This window comes from Entelurus aequoreus, linkage group LG13 (assembly GCF_033978785.1).
Source record: "Entelurus aequoreus isolate RoL-2023_Sb linkage group LG13, RoL_Eaeq_v1.1, whole genome shotgun sequence".
NCBI lineage: Eukaryota > Metazoa > Chordata > Actinopteri > Syngnathiformes > Syngnathidae > Entelurus > Entelurus aequoreus.
The window spans coordinates 31,780,024-31,803,205 of record NC_084743.1 but is presented as its reverse complement, the minus strand read 5'-3'; the positions used below and the strand labels follow the sequence as shown (position 1 = coordinate 31,803,205).

General features: G+C 39.8%; 2 protein-coding genes across 2 annotated transcripts in view; both read right to left on the bottom strand.

Annotated features, from left to right (window-relative positions):
* ccdc93 (coiled-coil domain containing 93) overlaps positions 1 to 18,859 on the bottom strand; it is a 28,938-nt gene extending 10,079 nt beyond the window's left edge. Inside the window, exons 1-15 of the mRNA XM_062067723.1 lie at positions 18,585 to 18,859; positions 16,814 to 16,927; positions 14,679 to 14,773; positions 13,168 to 13,279; positions 12,842 to 12,940; positions 11,649 to 11,702; positions 11,466 to 11,566; positions 10,962 to 10,989; positions 8,664 to 8,744; positions 6,978 to 7,028; positions 6,337 to 6,423; positions 2,062 to 2,178; positions 1,606 to 1,668; positions 1,281 to 1,354; positions 65 to 146 (exon numbers count right to left, since the gene is read on the bottom strand). Of these exons, the coding sequence (XP_061923707.1) occupies positions 65 to 146; positions 1,281 to 1,354; positions 1,606 to 1,668; positions 2,062 to 2,178; positions 6,337 to 6,423; positions 6,978 to 7,028; positions 8,664 to 8,744; positions 10,962 to 10,989; positions 11,466 to 11,566; positions 11,649 to 11,702; positions 12,842 to 12,940; positions 13,168 to 13,279; positions 14,679 to 14,773; positions 16,814 to 16,927; positions 18,585 to 18,671 (1,245 nt within the window). The 5' untranslated portion in view covers positions 18,672 to 18,859. The remainder of the gene's footprint in view (positions 1 to 64; positions 147 to 1,280; positions 1,355 to 1,605; positions 1,669 to 2,061; positions 2,179 to 6,336; positions 6,424 to 6,977; positions 7,029 to 8,663; positions 8,745 to 10,961; positions 10,990 to 11,465; positions 11,567 to 11,648; positions 11,703 to 12,841; positions 12,941 to 13,167; positions 13,280 to 14,678; positions 14,774 to 16,813; positions 16,928 to 18,584) is intronic.
* Positions 18,860 to 19,770: 911 nt separating this feature from the next.
* On the bottom strand, positions 19,771 to 22,569 carry si:dkey-251i10.3 (uncharacterized protein LOC553498 homolog). Its single transcript, XM_062068539.1, has one exon. The coding sequence runs from the start codon at positions 22,418 to 22,420 to the stop codon at positions 20,222 to 20,224; it is 2,199 nt and encodes a 732-aa protein (XP_061924523.1). The 5' UTR covers positions 22,421 to 22,569; the 3' UTR covers positions 19,771 to 20,221.
* Positions 22,570 to 23,182: the final 613 nt, after the last annotated feature.

The window sequence follows — 23,182 nt, the reverse complement described above, 5'->3', positions numbered from 1 at the left end:
AGCATTAAGACAAAGACAAAATTAAGCAAGGCACGACCAGAATGAGGCACAATAGCAGACTTACTCTGCAGTGTGTACGGAACTCCTGCTCTTGCACTTTCAAAGTGTCATTCATTGTTACCAGATCCCTCAGCTTCTCCAACATGCTGTTAAGCAGAAAATTAAATTTACTGTGGTTGAATAAAAATACAATGTCAAACTCTACTAGTGCTACCGCGATTAGTCAAATGACAAATTATTTTGGTCGGTGCGTAGGTTTTACTGTTTACCGGTATCCAGGCTGGCTAGCTGCTTCCAAATTACTCATTCTTTCTTTAATAGCTGCAAAAAATGCAATAAAAATCTTACAAATCTCATTTTCACTAGAGAACGAGGATTTGCTCAGTTTTTGACACACTCGACAAGAGCGAGCAGGAGACAAGAAGCCATTCTTAGCGCTAATCTACGTTGAATGTACAGTAGTGAAACAACAGAATGTTTTTTGTACATTTTAACATAAGTCCAACTAGGATCGCATTACATCGGAGAGTAACTAGCTATGAACAGAAATAATAGCAAATAGACTAATAAGCTTATAGAAAGAGAATAATGCAACTAACACAGAGCAAGTATACATACACATCCAAAAGCAAAGAAATTACGCAATACGTTACGTCAGCAGCCAAATTAGCTTTTGTAGCATGTTTTCAAATGGTTTTAGTATAAATAATATGCCAAATAATATATCACATTACCACAACAGGCTGCAATATATATCGCTGTATACATTTTAGGCCATATCACCCATCCCTAGTTTGGACAGGCTACTTAGACTGGCTACTTTGCAGTAATATTTTTACCCCTTAAGCACAAGTGTAAAAGTTACATGAGCATTTAAAATTTGTTAAGTCTTCATATTTTTGGTGTCTAGAACAGATTAATTGGATTTACGTAAATTCTTATGGGAAAACCTGCTTTAGTTTTCATTTAATTCGGTTTTCGTCTGACCTCTTGGAATAGAACACTAACAAAACCGAGGTATACATTTTAATAAACAAAGTAGTGCCTTATCATTTCTGTTTCTACATGGTGGCATTTACAGTATGTAACCAGCTATTTGTATTGCGCGTGAAGGAGTGACTGCATTAGCCGGCGGCTACGCTGCGCACGTGAATGTGTGCACCTGTTTGTGTCGATTTATGTAGAGCGATTACAGCGCGGTTTTGTGTCGGTGTTTGTCAACCGTTCCTACACTTGAAAGATAACTAATCATAATCATCATCATCATCATCATCAATAACCTGCAGTCAGCTTGGCCTTCCTTGTCCTGAAAATGCATCAGTTCCTTTTTCAGTCTCTCAGATTGCTCTGTTGCCTGCAATACACATGAAGGAAGACAGAAAAATAGGATTATAAAAAAAAAGGAAAAAAAAACATTTTTGAAAATTATAAGCGTTTCTTTAGTGAAGTGATGTTTTAGGGTTGTTGACAACAGGGTTCATTATATTTTACTTAAAACAGAATTGTCACAGTTTTAGCGTTGTATAGAGATTTGCTAAAAACAAGAAAAAAAGAAGGGAACAGGTTACAAATATTTTTTTTGCATAAATAGCTGTTTTTTCTTACCTCGAGCAACTTTTTCTTCGCCTTGTCACAACCATTCTTTACTTCTGCATGATTGGTTTGTAGCTATTAACACAAAGACAACACATTTTATTCAACACAAACAGACATACACAAACAGCTAATAGTTAGCAAATACATAAGAAATTAATGCACAAACACAATTGAGATGCTTTTATAAACATACCAAATTACAACAGAGGGTGCCAGATATTTATTGAGTTGAGGGTTGTCAATTATTATTTATGTATTATTCAGGGGATTACACTTATCCAATCTTAAAATGAAAAGTACTGTTCTTTGCCAGGCACCATTTCATACAAATGAATGTTCCCTTATTTGTTTTATTTTCCAAATTTGTTCCTACATCGACGTCAACAGTATTCTTCTGTACAGTCACAGGTAATGAAGATTATTGTAGCTCCTAATTAGGCAACTCAACTAACGTAAACTACTAACCTCCCCAAGTTGGTTCTTCTTTTGCTGTATCTGTTTGTTGAGAGAGGCTACAGCTCGGAGGTGCTGGTGCAATGGGCCATAGCGCTCCGTAAAGTCCTCTGAGGATATCTCCAGGTGCTATGACAACAGAGAAATCCAACAAGCAGGATTTTATAAGTAAGTAGTTTTGTATGATTGCGACCCAACCAGAACTCATGTTTGTAATTAATAAAATTACAACCATGAATTATTAGAGGATGTTGAGACTTACATCTTAATATTACATTACGGCATCCGCCAATGTCAGAGTACTTTAGATATCACTGTATAACTGTAGTCCTTACAATATATATATTTTATTTTTTGCAATAGCAATGTGGATGTGTCTTGATTTGTTTTTTAGCTTCTATGTCAGGAGTTGTTTCTCTATTTAAAAGTTTGATCCTTCGTTCTGTAGTGGATTGTCCGAAGCTTAAGCAGGCAACAAAAGTAGTTTAGTACAACAAATTTATTTACCCATTATCAGAAGTGCAGGTTGAATTAAGTTGTCCGTGCAAGCAGACACAATGTACTCCAGAGCACACAAGACACACACAAGCCAAAATCACCCTCGAGTTCCGGTCTTCTGCCATTTTTTATATGTCTCATGTGCGTCATTGTTTGTTATCTAAATGCGTCAATGTTTTTTATCTTTTCCCTATCTGTTCCATAACAACTCGAATCCTTTAGACAGTCAACACATTCTGTACACAGGTTGGCACGACTTAACATTCACTTTTGGCCCACCACTGGTCCATTCAATGGCACAAAATACAAGAGAATTGAAAATGAGCGGACATTCTTAAAAGACACGAAATATAGGTCAAGAGGTCAGAAATTCTACTACAGTTCCCCTTTAGCCATGTTGATTATTAATGAGGCGTCACTTCTTCCGGTTGCAAAACTTGCTTGAATGCGTGACTGAAGTAATGTTAAAAGCAACAGAATGAAAATGCTAACAGTACTAATAGCTGACAAGCTAGGATACGCAAAAATCTGTTACCCTGGGAACATCTCTTGCTTTATCAATCAATCAATCAATGTTTATTTATATAGCCCTAAATCACAAGTGTCTCAAAGGGCTGTACAAGCCACAACGACATCCTCGGTACAGAGTCCACATACGGGCAAGGAAAACTCACCCCAGTGGGACGTCAATGTGAATGACTATGAGAAACCTTGGAGAGGACCGCATATGTGGGTAACCCCCCCACCTCTAGGGGAGACCGAAAGCAATGGATGTCGAGTGGGTCTGACATAATATTGTGAAAGTCCAACACATCAGCGAAAGTCCAGTCCATAGTGGGGCCAGCAGGAACCATCCCGAGTGGAGACGGGTCAGCAGCGTAGAGATGTCCCCATCTGATGGACAGGCTAGCGGTCCACCCCGGGTTGGGAGCAGAGTAGAAAAGAAAAGAAAAGAAACGGCAGATCAACTGGTCTAAAAAGGGACTCTATTTAAAGGCTAGAGTATACAAATGAGTTTTAAGATGAGACTTAAATGCTTCTACTGAGGTAGCATCTCTAACTTTTACCGGGAGGGCATTCCATAGTATTGGAGCCCGAATAGAAAACACTCTATAGCCCGCAGACTTTTTTTGGGCTCTGGGAATCCCTAATAAGCCGGAGTTCTTTGAACGCAGATTTCTTGCTGGGACATATGGTACAATACAATCGTCAAGATAGGCAGGAGCTTGACCGTGTAGTATTTTATACGTAAGTAGTAAAACCTTAAAGTCGCATCTTAGGTGCAGAGGAAGCCAGTGCAAGTGAGCCAGTATAGGCGTAATATGATCAAACTTTCTTGTTTTTGTCAAAAGTCTAGCAGCCGCATTTTGTACCATCTGTAATCTTTTAATGCTAGACATAGGGAGGCCCGAAAACAAAACGTTACAGTAATCAAGACGAGATGTAACGAACGCATGGATAATGATCTCAGCATCGCTTGTGGACAAAATGGAACGAATTTTAGCGATATTACGGAGATGAAAGAAGGCCGTTTTAGTAACACTCTTAATGTGTGACTCAAACGAGAGAGTTGGGTCGAAGATAATACCCAGATTCTTTACCGAGTCGCCTTGTTTAATTGTTTGGTTGTCAAATGTTAAGGTGGTATTATTAAATAGATGTCGGTGTTGAGCAGGACCGATAATCAGCATTTCCGTTTTCTTAGCGTTGAGTTGCAAAAAGTTAGCGGACATCCATTGTTTAATTTCATTAAGACACGCCTCCAGCCGACTACAATCCGGCGTGTTGGTCAGCTTTAGGGGCATGTAGAGTTGGGTGTCATCAGCATAACAGTGAAAGCGAACACCGTATTTGCGTATGATATCACCTAGCGGCAGCATGTAAATACTAAAGAGTGCAGGGCCAAGAACCGAACCCTGGGGAACCCCGCACGTTACCTTAACATAGTCCGAGGTCACATTGTTATGGGAGACACACTGCATCCTGTCAGTAAGATAAGAGTTAAACCAAGACAAGGCTAAGTCTGTCATCCCAATACGCGTTTTGATACGCTCTAATAAAATATTATGATCAACAGTATCGAAAGCGGCGCTAAGATCAAGAAGCAGCAACATAGATGACGCATCAGAATCCATCGTTAGCAATAGATCATTAGTCATTTTTGCGAGGGCTGTCTCCGTAGAGTGATTTGCCCTGAAACCGGACTGAAAAGGTTCACAGAGATTGTTAGACGCTAAGTGTTCATTTAGCTGCTGTGCTACAATTTTTTCGAGGATTTTCGAGATAAACGGAAGGTGGGACACCGGCCGGTAGTTTACCAGGTGATCAGGATCGAGCTTAGGTCTTTTGAGTAGAGGATGAATAACCGCTTTTTTTAATGCTAGGGGAACAGTGCCAGAGGAAAGTGATAAGTTTATAATATTTAACACTGATGGACTAATAATACAAAAAGCTCCTTGATAAGTTTCCTGGGAATTGGGTCAAGTAAACACGTTGTTTGTTTTGTCCCATTTACACATTTTGACAATTCCTCCAATGTTATTTCATCAGAGAGAGAAACTATTTTGGAGGGCGGTATCCGTTGTATATACAGTCGTATTTGTGTTAATAGAACCCAGTTGTAGCTGAGATGCATTGTCTTTAATCTCTTTTCTAATGACTTCAATTTTCTTATTAAAGAAATTCATAAAGTCATCTGCTGTGTGGGTGGAGCTACTGGGAGGAGTCCCTTGTTGGGTTAGCGATGCTACTGTACTAAACAGAAATTTAGGCTTTAATGAATATGGATAAGCTTGAGCCGATCATGTCATATACCAAAACTGTTCGACATAGCCCTAAATGACAGCTGCCACATCATCACAGGAATGCTTCAAGAAAACAACTGTACCGGGTCTCTGTGTGTCAACCAGCATCTGCCCACCACACCTTAGATGACTAGGTATTGCTCAAGATGAACGGAGAACACAGGCGACAGACATCAAACACCCCTTGTATGGCTATGTAGTACCTACCCCACCACAGGCTCCGATCAAGGGCCAGTTTTGTGCAGACAATCCTACCCCTTTCAGTCAAGCAAACAAGTAACAAGAACCAACATCTGGGAAGATGAATGGCAAAAAAAATGAGCTCTCGAATGGCTAGACAGAGGAATCACACCAACGGAAAGCCGTGTAGTTGTCACTACTTTGGCTGAACAATCTGGAAGTCCCTTAATAGACTGCATGTGGAACAGGGGAGGTGCAAAGCATTGACGAAAGTCTAGCATTTATTTACGAATTAGAATCCATACACAAAAAAAACATACGTTTGCTTGCCCCATACAGGGATTGTGAATGATCTGCAAAATTCCCCAAAAAAGTGCAGTTCTCCTTTAAGAGTTCTGTAATTTCCGACTGTCTGTGAGGCTGTGAATGTGTGCAAGCTAAGTCCTGACCGGTGATTGGATGAGCAAGTGAGGAAGGCAAGACAAAGAGAGTGGGAGCGGGAGCCTCTGTGTTTGTGTGCAGGTCCAAGTAAGAGAAGACGGCTGAATGTAGAGAATAAGATTGCAGATGTTATTTTTCTATAAAGAGATTGCTGATCGACCACCGCGTCATCCTTTCAACCAGAAGCTAAAGTATTCCATTCTCACACAAACCATCACAATCTTGGAGGTTTTTAACTCCAGTCGGGATGTCGGTAGACCATGGCAATTTTGGAGTCTCTTGCAGAATCCGGAAGAGTTGGCCGCTCTGTATAAATTACTTTTATCCAGTGTATACGTTAAATATTTAGGTCCCAGTTACACACCTTCACAGCATACTCAGAAGCGATGAGTTTGATCTCCTCAGACTGTTGTCCAACTATATGACCAAGTGTGCTGGCAGTCAGTTGGCCCTGAAAGATAAAGGCTTGTTAAAAACTCACACCTGTACAAATCATATTAAACTATGTAGTTTTATTGGAAATAATGATAATAATTTGTTAAAAAAGCCACTGCCTGGCAAGTACATCTGTAGTGTGTGTGTCAATCTGGAAAAAAAGTACTTAAGAGAAAGGAAGGGACCACTAAGGACACGTTAAACATAAGCAACTGACCTAATTAGTAAAGGACTTATAGTATACCTCCTCAAAACGTACTGAAAAGTGTATCCATCACCATTGCAACTTCAAAGGAAGCTAGTTCAGGCAGTTTCAAATACACAACTCCACATTCCTTGTTTGTTTAGGTAACTTTTAAAAATACAGTTTTTACAAAAAATTGTTTTAACCCTTATTATGAATTTTATTTATTTGCCATGAGTATTACCTATAGACCCACAGAAAAACAATTCAAATTGTTTAAACCATCAAATATTACAAACTGCAAAAAGTTTATTTCAAAACATTAGTCGTCATTGTATCTCTACAGTACATTTTGAAAATTAAAAAAAAGACTTTGGTCTACCTACCTCTTCGTCAGCCATGGCAGCCATTCCGGTTATCAAGCTTTTAATCCGCACCTATTGAGGAACACCAAAGAAGAAGAATTGCTCACAAGCAAAATTAAACCAAGTGTGCTTCGTAGAGTTGTGGTATCAGCTCTTTTTTATTGGCCATCTGTATATTCTAAAAAAAAAAAAAAAAAAATTCTACATATCACACTAATTTCTTGTAACACATAATTAAAATGTTATGTTCTGTCAGATATATTAGTATATATATTGACCTACATTGCTTTTAGCATCTTCAATAAACAAAAAGTGGCCCCACATCTTTCTAATTTTCTGTATGCGAACTAAGCTGGAAAATGCTTGGGCTGTTTGGGTTCTCAAATATTTTGGAACCATGGAGCCCTGACAGTCGGCTCTTCTAATAATCCTCGTCCTGGTGCCTTGCTCAAGAGCACCTCAACAGTAGTTAGGATAGTTGTCTCCAACAGCTAGTGTCTCCAGGGAAATTCTAAATATGACCATATTCTATAGAGACAACTCTAAGAATTACACAGTTTGAATCAGGATAACCAAGGTTCACATTTTACATGAGAAATCTTATGGCAAACCATGGGTACGAATGAATGAATTGCAACAGGTTAATTATCTCCTGCCATCTAGTGGAAGATAATTTAATTGGTGTGCCTATCACTATACATTGCTGGCATAAATAGATGAACACATACACACATAAGATACATTAATTGTAGTAAATAAATGACTTTGCACCAATTAAATGATAGACAGTTGCCTGCAATATTGTTCAATTAAGGACACTCAGGGCCAGATCTACTAAGATTCAAATATTACGCACTAAAAAGCATGTGCAAACAATAAAATTTAATGTACTATTAGTCAGCATGTTGCGTACGATCTACTAACACTGCGTGTGCAACTGAAAAATGGTGCAGACCGTCAAATTTAAATGAGGTTTATTTGCGTGTACTATACGGACAACTATACGGACTTTCACCACAAAGAAACTTGATTATTTACTGCACATTTATGTTACTAAGCTCAGCAGCAGACATGTACCACTTTTTTGGAGCATTTTAGAAAAACAGTCCTGTGACGCATCTACAATGTAAACCATTTTTTTTGCGCACTGAAGGTGCGCTCGAGGGAGAGGATGTGGCGCTAATTGCGAATGTTAAGAAGAACGGGCATGTGGATGCATACTGTAAGAAGTTTTTTTTCCACACCGGAGATATGTTAATGTATCTTCTATATAAAAAAACAACCGTCTTAAGAAAAAATACCAGCACACACCAACATGCATTAATAGAATGTTTTAATCAGCCCCTTAAGTCATCCAGCAGCTATACAATTATAGAAGGATATTGATTAGACAAAATATTTTTTTTACAGTCTATATGTTGACAAGCATATGTAAGATGGAGCTGCAGCATAATCGCCTTCTTTCTCATAACTGTGTCAGTTTGCACAGACCTTTCAGACGTGATAAATAAAGACGCACATTTTTTTGATAAATCAAACTGTGTGTGCAGAATAATTATATTTGCATCTTCTCTTTCCCGTATTGTGGGCGTTCTGATGATCGGCATATATTCTGCATATCCAAGAGCAGACGTACATTGTACAGGGCAGCAGAACAAGAAAGTTGATGGATCGCCACTTGCGTATTGGCAGGTTCAGGTTACATACCTCCTCCGCTGCCCACATAGCTTCTTCCTCTGACACCTCTGTCACATGGTCCTTAGCTGAAAGAGCTTTTTTGTCATCCAGCTAAAAAAAAAAAAAAAAAATGCATGCCCATTTTTATAACTCAAACAGTGCAACTCCTCAGTAGAACTCTTTTAGCAAGGGCTGCATTTGAAACTCCATGTTGCTGTTCCATTTTTCTTCAAGTTTAAAATGCCAAGTTTTTGTGATGTAGGAAGAGAAAAGTTTAAATATTTTCAGCACATTTGACACTTTTAATGCAAACTATATGGTGAGAGATTTAACAGCTAACTGGACTCTTTTCAGAGATAAATAACCTGTTTGTTGAAGCAACTTCTGATATTATGACAGCCCTCAGGCTTTTTGGGTAGGACTCCTTTAGCATGGCCCACTATTCTTTGCAAAAGCGCTTCCCATATCACCCTATATACACAACCACATTGGGCTATGCCCGGGTCAATTTAAAACAGGAATTTCCGTCTGGGGATGCCATTCAATTGTTTATTTGAATTTTTTCTTTGGGTCGTTTTTTACTGAATATTAGATTTTTTAGTAGAAGTCTGAAAGTTTTGTAATATAATATAGAACCAATGTAAGAAGAAAAGCAAAATATCAAATAAAAACACACAAAATTCCTACTAACTTTGTTTTTCAGAAAGATAATAGTTTGGTTTGATGAGCGACTTGTTATTTATTTAATTAGGAGAGAGCATATGGACAACATCAGTTTGTTGGTCTTTCATTGGTTTTATAAGGTCTCAATGGGTGATATTGTAGCATCATCTTTTTAAGCACTGGTGCAGCTCAGAATGGGTCAAACGATAGAGATGCATCGACGCATTAAGAGTGATACTGTGTCCCTCGATACCCTGGTGAGTTACTTAAGAAAGAAACACGTCACCGGCGCCAAAGTGTGCTTATCAGGAAGCACTTATTTTGGCTCACGAGTAAAAAACAAAATCAGATGAGTGGCGTGTCCCCTTTGACATTGCATTTTGTCATAATTGTTGATCTGAATTGAACTGAGAAAAAGCTAAAGTTCCTAAATAGTGAGTGATCTTATAGCCCCAAACAAGGCAAACATTCTTCTTTCGCTGCTTACTATATGGCTCATTGACCAGAGTTGCACGTTTCATAAGTCTTTTTACACAACTATTCGATTAAAAAAATTCAATTTGTATGTCAAATGAATTGGCATTTTTAATTCAGCAGATGGTGCCATAATGAAACACCAACACAGTACCAGTGCAGTGTCAATACATCTAGTGAGTGTGTGGCACAAACTCTCTGAGGGATCGATTATCCATCACTATGTGCAGATCATTAGGGGTAGCATGAGGTGGAAGATCATCATCACCGAAAATTTTAAATTAAACCATGGAGGCATTGCGGAGATATTTATAAAATACTTCCTTCATACTTCCTCCAAAAACGAGCTGTTTGGAATTTGCCAAATTTGTGACGTTTTCCCCAAGTCTGACATCAGCAGATATCTCCACCCAAAGAGCTTTGCCCAAGTCCACTATTTTAGCGGACTAGGGAAAACACTGACACCGACACTGTGGTCAATAAGCTCATTTTCTATATCCTCTTGTTGTGGGGCAGATTATCTCCTATATGCACATACATCCTCCGCTGTTGCCATTTTTTCTAACTTATATCCGTCAGTAGACTTTATATGGAAGCGTCAAAAACTACAACATGGCTGATAGGGATAAGACGCAGTCGAAGTGGACGCAAGTAAATAAGACCGCCCACAAACCGGCGCATCCTGAAGAGATGGTCAGAAAGTAGCTTGAAGATGGTCTGTAAAAAATTATCTATGCAACATTTTGACCAAAGAACCACCATTACATGATGTAGACTACAAGGAAGTGTTTTGAAAAAAAATCATATTACCCCTTTAAGAGTTATCTGCAGATAGTGGCTTTTGGTATGTCAGCAAAATGTAAAAACAAAAATCCGACTAGAAATTTGAGATTAATCAGTTACTTTAAATGGTGTCAGGTCACGTGTGCAGTGAATAGTATTTAGCTTGAGTTTAAATGTCATTGGGCAATTCTGTAGTTTTAAGTCTTATGCAACCCCTTATCGTAGTTATTTAGTTTTACTCTGTCAATCTAAAAACCTTCAGTTTGGTTTTGAATTAAGTTGGACGGATCATAATAAAGATGAAAAAAGTTCTGAAACGATTTGGCTTGATCTCATTTTCTAACACAGCATTTTATCAAAATGAACAGTATTATTATTGTAATATCTCTACTTAGGTGCCGAACTAACCTTGTCTTGTTTGCTGAATCCATGACGCCTGGAAAAAGAGAGTGAATCAGTGAATTATTATAGATTATGATTTTTTTTTAAGTATATCCCATTCCACAATATCAATATATCCATTATAAACAACAATGAGGAATACATATACCATATTTGATTTAATAGGTTAATGATGGCTTAGAACCATATATGATTTCTCCAGTTTGCATTTATCATGCTTGTCATTTGTTTATTTAGTTTTGCGTCATTCAGTAAAAAGCAAAACAGATTGACAAAATCTGAAAACAGGTTCTGTGTTTCCCATTCATACATTTAATTTAAAAATGTGCTCATTTTTGTTTCCCAAAGTATCCATACAAATGGCATGCACATGATCAACAGAAATTATGCTAATTAGACAATGAGACCATACCCCTACAACCCGACACCACAAATAGATTGCAGTTCTACGGGAAACACTGCGCAATATGTCAACAAGACAGTTGAGTACACTTTGATGCCAGATGTTACCTGCCATATTCCAGCAATGTAGAGTGAACCTTGGACTCCTCATCCAGTAATTCCCCAGCATCATTTTGCCTTCTGTATTTTCTCTGTGGTTTGTATACTTCCTGGAAAACAAAAACATACAAATGTTGAAAGACATATCGTCGCATTCATATTTAAAGAAGGTCCCCAGGCTTAATATCTCACCAGCAAATCAGAAACTGCTCCCACTGCTTTGCCTTTTTGACAAAAGTCTTCATTCTATAAGACAAGGTTTGATTAAAAAAACAAACAAAGATGGTTTTAGATACAAAGTAAATTCCCACAATGGGTGGAAAGGGACAAGCGGTAGAAAATGGATGGATGGATGGTGGCAAACTTCATCAAACTTCGAAAAGAACACTAACGCGGTATCTACAATACTTAAGACCCCTCACACCCTGGTCAAAAACTGTTCAAACTCCTCACCTCCGGTAGGCTTTACAAATCAAAACAACGGGTCATAACAGCAGTTTCATCCCCCAGGCTATCACTCTGCTGAACGCTCAACAGTCACAGAGTGTCAGACTTTTTGCTGTGATACAACCCTGGAATTAATCTGTCACTATGAATGTACTAACTCATGTTCACTTCATCATCCTTTTGCTCTCTTCACCACTGCCCTACCCTCTCATTAGCTTTGCACATATTATTTATTGTAATACTTGTTAATATTTATTGTTTAAATTGTACAAAGAAATTCAAATTCCTTGTGTATTAAACATAACCAGCCAATAAAGCGGATTCTGATAGCTACTGCTTTTTTCGCTCAGGTTACTATTGTGCACGTTGGTACCCATACCATTAGATTAGATTAGAAAAGTATCTAAATACATATTTATTAAATGTTATCATAAATGGGCCTGTTACTACATTAAATATATACTTACAAGATGTATATACAACCTGAAAGTTTTTAAGGGCTTTATAGGCAGAACAGAGCGACACCTGTAGGCTCTGTTGTAAGCGGACTTTTGATCTAATTTATTTAATATTTAGAATCCATTAAATAAAAAAAATCCGTCCGTTGACATGTCTGTCATAAGTATTGTGAACGATAGGCAAAATGCCAAAAAAGTTCTGTTTCCTTTAACACAAAAGTTCCTCCGTCTTAATTTCTACTTTCAGTTCTGCTGCTTGACGTGTTGTAAAGACACTTCACCGTTTATGAGGGTGGAGGCAAAGGCCATGTTGTGTTTGTTTATAATGCAGCATGTGGAGAATTGTACATTTTTAAAATGAGATCACAAACATCTTTTTACGATTAATCGTGCAGCCGTTTTGCATGGTCAATATAAAATAAGAATTTTATGACAACAACACAATTTTAGCATTCAGATGTCACTTCAACAGAACGGTACCTCTGGAAAGCTGTAAGCTTTCTGGAACTGAGATATGGAGTAAGCTCTCACATAGTCGCCCATTTGCTCTCTGGTCTCTATGGCTCGCTTCACCAGCCACTAGCAAGAAATGACATGCAAATCGATGAAGTAATCTACTTTTTTTATTTTTTATTCTGTGCCATCTCATGTGTCAAGTGTGTGGTATGACAATACAAGTTCTTGAATCCTTAAGACAAAGCAAAGTTTATCACCCACAACAATAAGCTGCATGCATTCTCATATACACTGTCTAAAAACAGACCTCAATTGAAAAAGAATAACAGTACATGGTCACAATTAAATACCTGTATTACTGGAAAAACGTGGATAAAATCCAGTCCTTGGATTTGATGGGGCTCCAGATGATGAGGACATTTCATTTTTGGTAAAACAGACACAATCTTCTCAGTCAATGCACTGTAAATACAAAACAACTATGATAGAGTAGGCAGGTTTTGAGCAGGAGGTGCAAGCCAGCAAAGCGTACGGCATCAACTCAACACAGCAGCATGTAATGTAATGTTGTATTCACATGAGATCAAGTCCGGCTCATTAAATACGTGACACTCGAACTGGTGGGCCATCGAGCGTCTTCTGTCGTAGAGTTCTGGACGGCATTTTTCCCTTCTCGAAAAAAAAAAGCCCCATGCTTGCGTTTTTTTAGGCTGTTGGAACCATTCGAATCACGAAAAGGATAGAGGTTTCTTCAGAGTTCCTCGACAGGTAATCAAGAAGAGCGGAAGAGAGCAAGAGTTTACAAAAGACGACGAGAAAAGTGGCACACACTTCAGTCCAAGGGAGCAGATTGAGTCGAAGAACGCACACGTTCGCAGTGATCACTTCAGGTCTGTTTGACATTATTTTAACGTTTAGTATTTCCCATTTAAGTATTATCTTGATATTATTTATATTTTATCTTGTTTGAGAGTTTTAAAACACATTTTTGCTACGAGTGTTTCGCAAACCACCACCTTTCTAAATAAAAGACCGCAATTGTGAGCAAAACCTAAAGTTAAGCTTTTACCAAAGGCAGCAATAATAAACGAAGCTTTCAGCACATACACAATGTTGACATCTACAGTTATATTTTTATAAAGACGGGGAAAAACAAACATACTCTTAAACGGCGTGTGCAACAAACATGGCTGTCTGTAGACACCAAGTTAAATCATGAAATCCAACCTTACCTGAGCAAAAACGCTGCATGATTTATTTAGGAGAGTTTGATACCAATGTCCTTGACCCAGCCACACACAAAGAAGTTGTGGACCTCCATGCTTTTACAAGTTTTCATCCATTTTGTCGTTTAGAATGATGTCTGAAGCTCCAGATAGTTCGACATGTCTGGGAACGCGACGGACGGCTAATCTTTGAGATCACACGACAAATCTTTTTTTTTTTTTTTAAACGTATAGGGATAGATTCTATTGCATAGTTAGATTTTTTGCTCGTATATGCTTTTATTGATAATATCAAGACCTATTGCGTGCTCAGATAGTTTGCACTCTGTTTGCTGCACTGCAGCCATATTGGTTTGGTGGCCCACCACTTTGTTTACTTCCGTTCAAAACTCACGTGACGGAATACACCCTATTAGGAATTTTTATGGGGATCAAGTTTTTTTCGCTATTCACTGCTGGTCTTAGAATGTAAGCCTCACAAAAATGTGAGGAGTTCTCCAACAAAACTTTGTTAATGCAGTTTGCAGAAGAAAATTGGGCACGGTTTTACACAACACCTGTCTACTTGGTGAGGTCAAGTACTTTGTACATACTTTTAAAGGCAGAGGGAGTAAAATAATAAGGAAATCACTTACATTTTCTGACCAATGGTTGAGTTTTCTTGAAAAAGAAGATCGACGTCAATGTCATAGTTACATGTGGTGATGCACCATGTCATCCCGCCGACCACCTGCACAACCAGCGGGAACAAGATGAGTCAGACGGGAGGTCCAGCTCAAGTATTAACACAGGAAGTGAACAAAAGAAAATTAAAAGTACAAGTTGTATAATACAGGAAGTGACCAAACATTTTTAAAATTATTATTTTACATGGATATTTGTTAGAAAGTGGTCATATTAAGACTTTTTTCTACATTTAAAACTATTCCTTGTGGTCTACATAACATGTAATGGTGGTTCTTTGGTCCAAATTTTGCATAGACTTTGTTTTACAGACCATCTTCAAGCAGCCGTCATTTTGTGGGCCGCTAAATTATGTGCAATCGTCCTTCTTTAGGCCAAGCTCCCTTCGACTGTCTTCTCCTCAACCATATTGTAGTTTTTAGCAATTCCATGTCGAGTCCATTGACAGATTGAAGTTAGAAATACACTCTACTTTTTATTACAAATGGCAGTATTCAATACCGTTTTTTTCAGACATGTTAAATTGCATAAATGTAAACTTTGTTGGAAATGTAAACATTCCTCATGTAACTTGTTAATGTAATCATAGTATATAATAATACAAATTCAAGTGACTCTTTCAAAAGAAAGAAACTTGTATTTCTCATTATTGTAGTATGTTTTACCATTGTAATTGGAAGGTCAATAACTTTAAGTTATCCTAAATAAATAAACCAACATAAAAATAAACCAAACCCTCAATCTCTGTTAGCAAAAATTGAACATCAGTTTTTTCCCCAGTTGGAAAAACTGGGTCGGGTGCTTGCTGTCTTTTTTTGTTGCCATCACTTTCCAACAAATTTGGCATTCTCGCTCATTCGTCTGTGTTTATAGGTTCATGTTGCTCAATTGGTTTGACACCAAAATATACCCTCAGTGAGACATTCAGCTTTGTTATTTTACTGTCACACAGGTCATATCTTGTTTAGTATGTGGGTGTTTTTCCAGATTTTTTGGGTTTATTTCCTGTTTTTCGCTCTTATTTTTTCCCCCACTTTTGTTCTGTAAGTGTTGTAGTTACAGACATGGTTTGTTGTTACTAAAATACCTGCTTTACCATCATTTTTTTAATGTAAGCTCTCTGTAGGCTTAGCCTTCCTTACATGCAAAGCTGACTCTGTGCTTTTCTGTGCATTTCCCTGCTGCACTCTATATTGGTTGTGTACATTTGTACATTAAAAACTGTACGCTGTCTCCTGCAGTTTGGGGTCACAACTACCAAGACAACAAGCGGATCAGAACAAGAAATTTGTAAATTATAGTATTGTGGCAAGTTTGCATAACTGTAAACTTGTGACAATCTTTATGTAACTTGTGAAGCACATCCACAACAACTAAACCATGACCAATTATCCATAAATACAAACTACAAACATAATAAAACAATCACTTACTGTACAATGTCCTCTCTCACTGGCATGCCGACTGATGGGATGTTAATATCTTCCCGTTTAGATGACGAATACATTTTAATCCTCATGCTGGTAGAAACAAAAAATGGGCGCAAACAAGCATGTTTCCATGTCTTTGTCACGATCTCCGGGTCTTAATTGAATGTCAAAGCTGACCAACTTCTTGGTTTTTGGCCACATCCTTCTACTGTACAAGTGAGAGGCATGATTTATAATCTAGAATTAACTTTTACCAACTCAAAAGCGATGCAGCAGCTCACTGTCTCAGTACGTCCATAGCTGCATTAGTTCGTATCCTCTCTGTGATCAAGGCGCCACTAAAAGTAGTTCCTCTGTGTTAGCGTTTATAATAATGTTACTAATACTCGGTTATTATGCTGGTCACAACATATAAAAGAGAGTATTGTTGGCGGTTTTGGGATGTTTTTTAGAGGATTTTGTGGGCGCAATAGAAGACACGATTAGCTTCAATCGTTAGCCACCTCATACTTGCCATATATTACGAATTAAAATGTATTAAGAAGAGAAAGAACTGTGTCATTGTCTCAAATATGGATTGTGAATGATAGGCCAAATAAAAAAAAGTATAGTTCCCCTTCAAGATTTGATTTGGTCTCATACCTAAACCACCGTACCTTATCAAAGGGGGACAGTCCTTTAATGCGGGCTCTGAAATATCCGGCAGCCAAAAGCAGCTCCAGGATCTCCGCCAGCTTGATGCTCTGCTCTTCATCTTCCCGGGCCTCCACCTGGGAACCCAAGCAAGTGGATCAGTGCTCCTTTCCTTTTTTGAGTCACAGATCCCTTTAAGATGAACCCCTTCCATTGAAAGCTATGGACACCCTACCCCAGATACACTATATTGCCAAAAGTATTTGGCCACCCATCCAAATGATCAGAATCAGGTGTCCTAATCACTTGGCCCGGCCACAGGTGTAAAAAAATCAAGCACCGCATGGAGACTGTTTCTACAAACATTTGTGAAAGAATGGGCCGACTTTAGGAGCTCAGTGATTTCCAGCGTGGAACTGTCCTAGGATGCCACCTGTGCAACAAATCCAGTCGTGAAATTTCCTTGCTCCTAAATATTCCAAAGTCAACTGTCGGCTTTATTATAAGAAAATGGAAGGGGTTTAGGAACAACAGCAACTCAGCCACGATGTGGTAGGCCACATAAACTGACAGAGAGGGGTCAGCAGAAGGACATTGTGCAGAAAGGCGGCAACCTCTGTGCACTGTCAGTTGCTACAGAGCTCCAAACTTCATGTGACCTTCCAATTAGCCCACGTACAGTACGCAGAGAGCTTCATGGAATAGGTTTCCATGACCGAGCAGCTGCATCTAAGCCATAAATCACCAAGTCCAATGCAAAGCGTTGGATGCAGTGGTGTAAAGCACGTCGCCAGTGGACTCTAGAGCAGTGGAGACGCCTTCTCTGGAGTGATGAATCACGCTTTTCCATCTGGCAATCCGATGGACGAGTCTGGGTTTGGAGGTTACCAGGAGAACGCTACATTTCGGACGGCATTGTGCCGAGTGGGAAATTTGGTGGAGGAAGAATTATGGTGTGGGGTTGTTTTACAGGAGTTGGGCTTGGCCCCTTAGTTCCAGTGAAAGGAACTTTGAATGCTCCAGGATACCCAAACATTTTTGACAATTCCATGCTCTTAACATTGTGGGAACAATTTGGAGCGGGCCCCTTCCTCTTCCAACATTACTGTGCACCAGTGCACAAAGCAAGGTGGGCAGCCTTCCCAGAAGAGTTGAAGCTGTAATAGCTGCAAAAGGTGGACCGACAGACATCATATTGAACCCTACGGGTTAGGAATGGGATGGCACTTCAAGTTCATATGTCAGTCAAGGCAGGTGGCCAAATACTTTTGCCAATATAGTGTATATACACAAACATAACTTTGCATTCAAAGTGTACTTCATTGCAATCAATACTTTATTATCTTTAAAAAAAACTAAGTTAGGGGCATTCGTCGCAATCATGAAATTGTCTCAAAAACAGTTTTCTGATCTACAACTATCCATGGATCCTAACAAAATGTCGAAGAATGAAGTGCATTTACATCATGTGTAAGATTGATAAGAAACATTGCAGGAGACGACACTATGTCAATTATGCTGGCCGTGTTTATTTCGCATTGTTTTCGGAGTGTACTTGTTTTAGTTTTAATAACACATATACAATACATTTAGCAAAAGTAAAAGGAACATGTCATTTCCCAAGCTTAATACATTTATTCCAAACCAATTCAATCAGTCGTGGTCTGTAAATGTTGCGTTTCGGAACGTAATAACTTCTAACAGTTTAATCTCGCTATTATAAGCACCACGCACCCACAGACTTACGCACATATTTTAATACACGGGCACTACTGTGATGGAAGAGTTTTTTACCTGAATAATGTTGCCGTCTTGGTCGAACTGGGCACCGATTTTAGAGCCTTGCCTGCTTCGATGGAAAGCAGAGACGGTCGCCGCCATGTTGAACGGAGTTGTGACAGGTCACGTGATTTCTTCGTATTCTACAAACTTTTTGGAGCGCTCTCTAGGGGACGCAAAAATAGGGAGGCGGATCCGTACAAAAAAATATACGGCAGCATTACACTAATTATCATTGTTATTATTTCTTTATGCAATGTTAATGACGACTTGTAGTCATTATAAAAGCAATTTTGACAAACGCGGAAGTGACGTCACTTATAGACGCCCATTCGTTGAGTCACATTAAGTGGAAGCAGCTGATTTTCTTCTAGATGTTTTCCGTATTGTACTGTTGGTGGTATAACGATGGAATAGGATGACTTTGCAAAATTCATCAGTTTATTCGCGTCGCCAAAATGACAAACTATCTTACCATATGGTTACATTTATTGTATTTTGGGTAGTATAACGCTACATACCCGACTTGACGTTGCTCATTTGCTACAGTAAAAATGTACTATAGACCGTGTTTAGTATAGCTCTTAATTTATTGGTTTACTTTTGAATGCACTAAGAGCATTGTTGGAATATCGCCCCACTGGCAGAACAGCACTCCCACCTGGTTGCAGAGGTATGGGAGACAGTGCCGAACATCTGCATGACGTATATTGTGTTTAATGTATTAGCAACTATTGAAAGGCTCACATTTTCTTGCATCGTGGGAGTTTGTGATCGAATTAAGTACAGCAACAATCAAATATCGTAATTATCGTATGTCTGGCAACAGTGCCGTACACTCTCGTTGGCAGCGCCGTAGCAAACGTTATTCAGACATTGTTGCATTACTGACCCCTACTGTTCAAGGTAAGCTAATGCAAAGCAAAATAATCCCCGGCGATAATACAAATTGAGTTACTTAAAATATATATATATATATATATATGACATACGCAAAACAGAATTAAACTATTTCACGTTGTATTCATTATATTACAGGAAAGTATATTGGTATAAATGTTACGTGTAAACAGGCTTCATTCTTTAAGAAAACTAATTGGGGGGAGAGCTTTAACATTGGGCACTGAATCAAGATATAGTCAAATAAGTGTTGCCTATTACATTACAGTTGATGTGTACTCATTTAGTATTAACATACAAATAAAAAAAAAAAAATTGCCTCATTATTTATTCATACAGTATCAAATAATACAGCACATATCTTCATACGGTATCTTGAAGCCATTTCAAGATGTATACAGTATATTAAAGGATAGTGTATTGGTAAACATGTTACATGTAAATAGACTTCCTACTTTAAGAAAACTTATTGTGGGCAAAAAAAAAAGATTTAACATTAGGCATTAAATCAAGATATACTTAAATAAGTCTTGCCTATAACATTACAGTTGATTTGTACTCCATCCAATAATCCATTTCTACCGCTTGTCCCTCTCTGGGTCACAGGTGTGTTGGAGCATATTCCTCATTTAGTATTAATAACTTCAAACAAATCAACATTTGCCTAATTATTTATTCATACAGTATAAAATACAGCATATATCTTTATACTGTATCTTGTTATTGTATAAACAACTACATGTCTTCACCTGTTACTTTTTATAAAGAAGTCTCCTGCTGCTGGATTTGCTCTTCAGCAAATCCTCCTTGGCCATTGGCTGGATGAAGGCTCCATGCTTGGTGATGACCTTGCGCTTGGTGAGCGCCTTGACGGTGCGCTCGGTGTTCCAAGTGCGGCCCATGGGCGCACACACCGTGCGCTCGAACTGAGCCACTTCGTTGAAAGGGAAGGGGAGAGAATTGACCTGGTGAAGGCTGATGGCGCTGTTCCTCTTCTCTGAGATGATGACGCCCAGTTTGTTCTGGTCTTTCCTGGGGGGAGGCGGCTCCGTTTTGACGGCAAACTTCCTGCGCTTGCTTTGGGACATTTGGATGCCAGTGCCGCCCCAGCTCCCCCACCCGGGCAGAGCCAAACTCACCGCTGTTGGCTTCCCTGCGCCTTCCTGCTTCCCCTTCTCCTTCAGGAAGTCTGCGACAACGTCGTCTCCAGCAAAAGCCTCTTTGATGAGCCCCATCTGACCAAGCTTCTCCTCCGAGTCTTCGCCGTCCGCGGCGGTTGGGGCGAGGGGTACCTGAATGACCTTGGTGTCCTTCGTAAGGACGTCTTTCAATTGGATGTCCCTTTTCCTCTTGCAGGTTTTCTGCGCCTTGTCCTCGGCAGGAAGCGGTTCAGGTGCCGCCGAAGACTGCTGGGCATGATCGGGTGCTTTGTCGGGAACCGACTCCGCTCCACCCAGGAGCTCCATGTCCTCGAAACTCTGAATGCGGTGAAGGCTTTCCTGCAGCAGAGCCTCCTGACCATCTCCCACTTTTTCTCTGTAAAGTTTTGTGAACTCCAATCTCTCCTCCTCCTCTTTATTAAACGCACCCGCTGCTGCTCCAGTACCGGAATCCACAAATCCGACCTGAACCGCATCCTGAATCTGGCGCGTCTTTCGCCGCCGATCAAACTCTCGCAGCAGCGATTCTTCTTCGGTTTCCTCAACCTCGCTTTCCTCCGCTTCCTCCACGTTTCCAGCGGGCTCCGGTTGAACATCCGGCACATCCTCACTTGCAGGATCTAGAAGGAGCGTTCCTCTCATCCAGGGATTCGAAGGATCTGCTCCTTGCACCGCCTCGTTTACAAAATCCGGCACGACTTCAGCATCCTCCTCTTCTTCCACGTTGTCTTGCGGAGGCGTCGGCCGCTTTAGAGTCAGATCCTTGTTTATATCCAGCTGCTGCTGCATGGCCTGGCGAGCGCTTTTGTCGTATTTGGCCATGATGGCCTTGGACACGGCCCACTTTCCGCTGTTCTGATGTTTCAACGACATCCTTTCCTGCATCCTGGCCACCTCCATTTTGTCCATTTCCTCCAAAGCAGACGTCGGGTCTTTCTGCACCAGCTCGTCGAACTTCTTGAGGAAATCTTTGCGCTTGGCTTTGTTAAGAACCTTGTGATATGTCTTGCTCTTGATCTTGCTCTCCCGTCGCGCCTTGGCTTCGTAGTAAGACTGCTGAGCTCGGACTTTCTGCAGCTCGGCTCGCCGCATCTTGGCGTCCAGCAGGCTCATCGCCGTCACAGAAGCCTGCTCGGCGGCGGTCAAAATGGGTTTGTCGGTGGGCTTCTTGTTGGCAGACAACAGGGCGAATATCTCTAGTTCGAGTGGAGTTTTGGCTTTCCAGCCGGTGACGACTTTCTCTATGCTTTTCGGGCCTGACAGCTCTTGTCTGAGGGGGAAGACGAGCTGCTCAGCTCGATCGTTCTGTTGGATCTCATTCTGCCAGCTGGTGACCTCCGTCGAGGCTTTCTGGAAGGCCAAATCTCTCTGGATCCTCTCGCTTTCCTCTTTGCTCAGAGGACACGCCAGAGGTTTCTTGCTATCCTGCAGGCTCTTCAGCTGCCTTTTGGTCTTCCCGGAAACATCCGGGACTTTGTCTAAAGACTTGAGCAAATCCGACATCTTTATTTTGGCGCCCTCTCCCTCTGCCATTACGGTAAATTCGGACATGTGGATGCTCGCCTCGGATCGCTCGAAGAGTTTTTTCTTGCGCTTAGTACCGAGAGAGTTGATAGCTTCCAGCAGCTTTTGGTGTCTTCGTTCATCGTCGCTGCCTTCGTCCTCATCGTCCGTCATTGCCTCCCCGGCATTGGGCAACTCCTCTAAGTTTACCTCGGTAGTTTTGTCCGGAACATCTGGAGCCTTCTTTAGACCTTTCATAGTCCTCTTTTTCATCGAAACTTTAACCATTTTTACTGCTAGTCTAGCTGAGTCAATGCACGTGTTTCACTAAAGGCAACGCTCTCCTATTTCTTCTTCTACCGTTTTTCTTCTTCGGCGCCTCGTAGTCTGTTGTGTATTGGTGCTTGGAAAACAACTTGTGACGCTCATTACCGCTACCCCCGACATGCTGTGGTACTACACAATTGTAATGTGTAAAGGTGGGCGATACCGCTGATGTCGGTATGGGTTCATCCATTTTCTACCGCTTGTCCGTCTCGGGGTCGTTGATGCCAAGTAAATGCGTGACTAAAGGCATTATCCATCCAAACAATACATCAAAGTTTGTCTGTTCACACTAGTTTGAGCTAACGACGTTTAGTCACCTTCAACACACAAACATCTTCATGCCTCAAACTCATATATCAGAGCGTGGCCGCCATCTAACGGCACTTCTTATCTTTACATCCAATTTTTTTTTTCTAAACAAACATCTCGCTTGCTGACTTAATAGGACTGCATGGTCTTTAAGGTTTGGAGATATTGTGTAATTATTATTTTTTCTTATTAAACAATTAAACACAGAAACAGTACACAAACAAATAAGACATTTGAAATACATTGCAATATTCCAAACATTTTCAAGGTTAAGCAATCAATATATCTCTCTATGACTATGTAAACACAGGATAATAAAGAAAGCAATTTAAGAGACAATACTAATAAATTAAACAAAAAAATGGCTTTTCTAAAACAATAATTTAAGGGCTTTTCCATCTCTGACCATTTTCC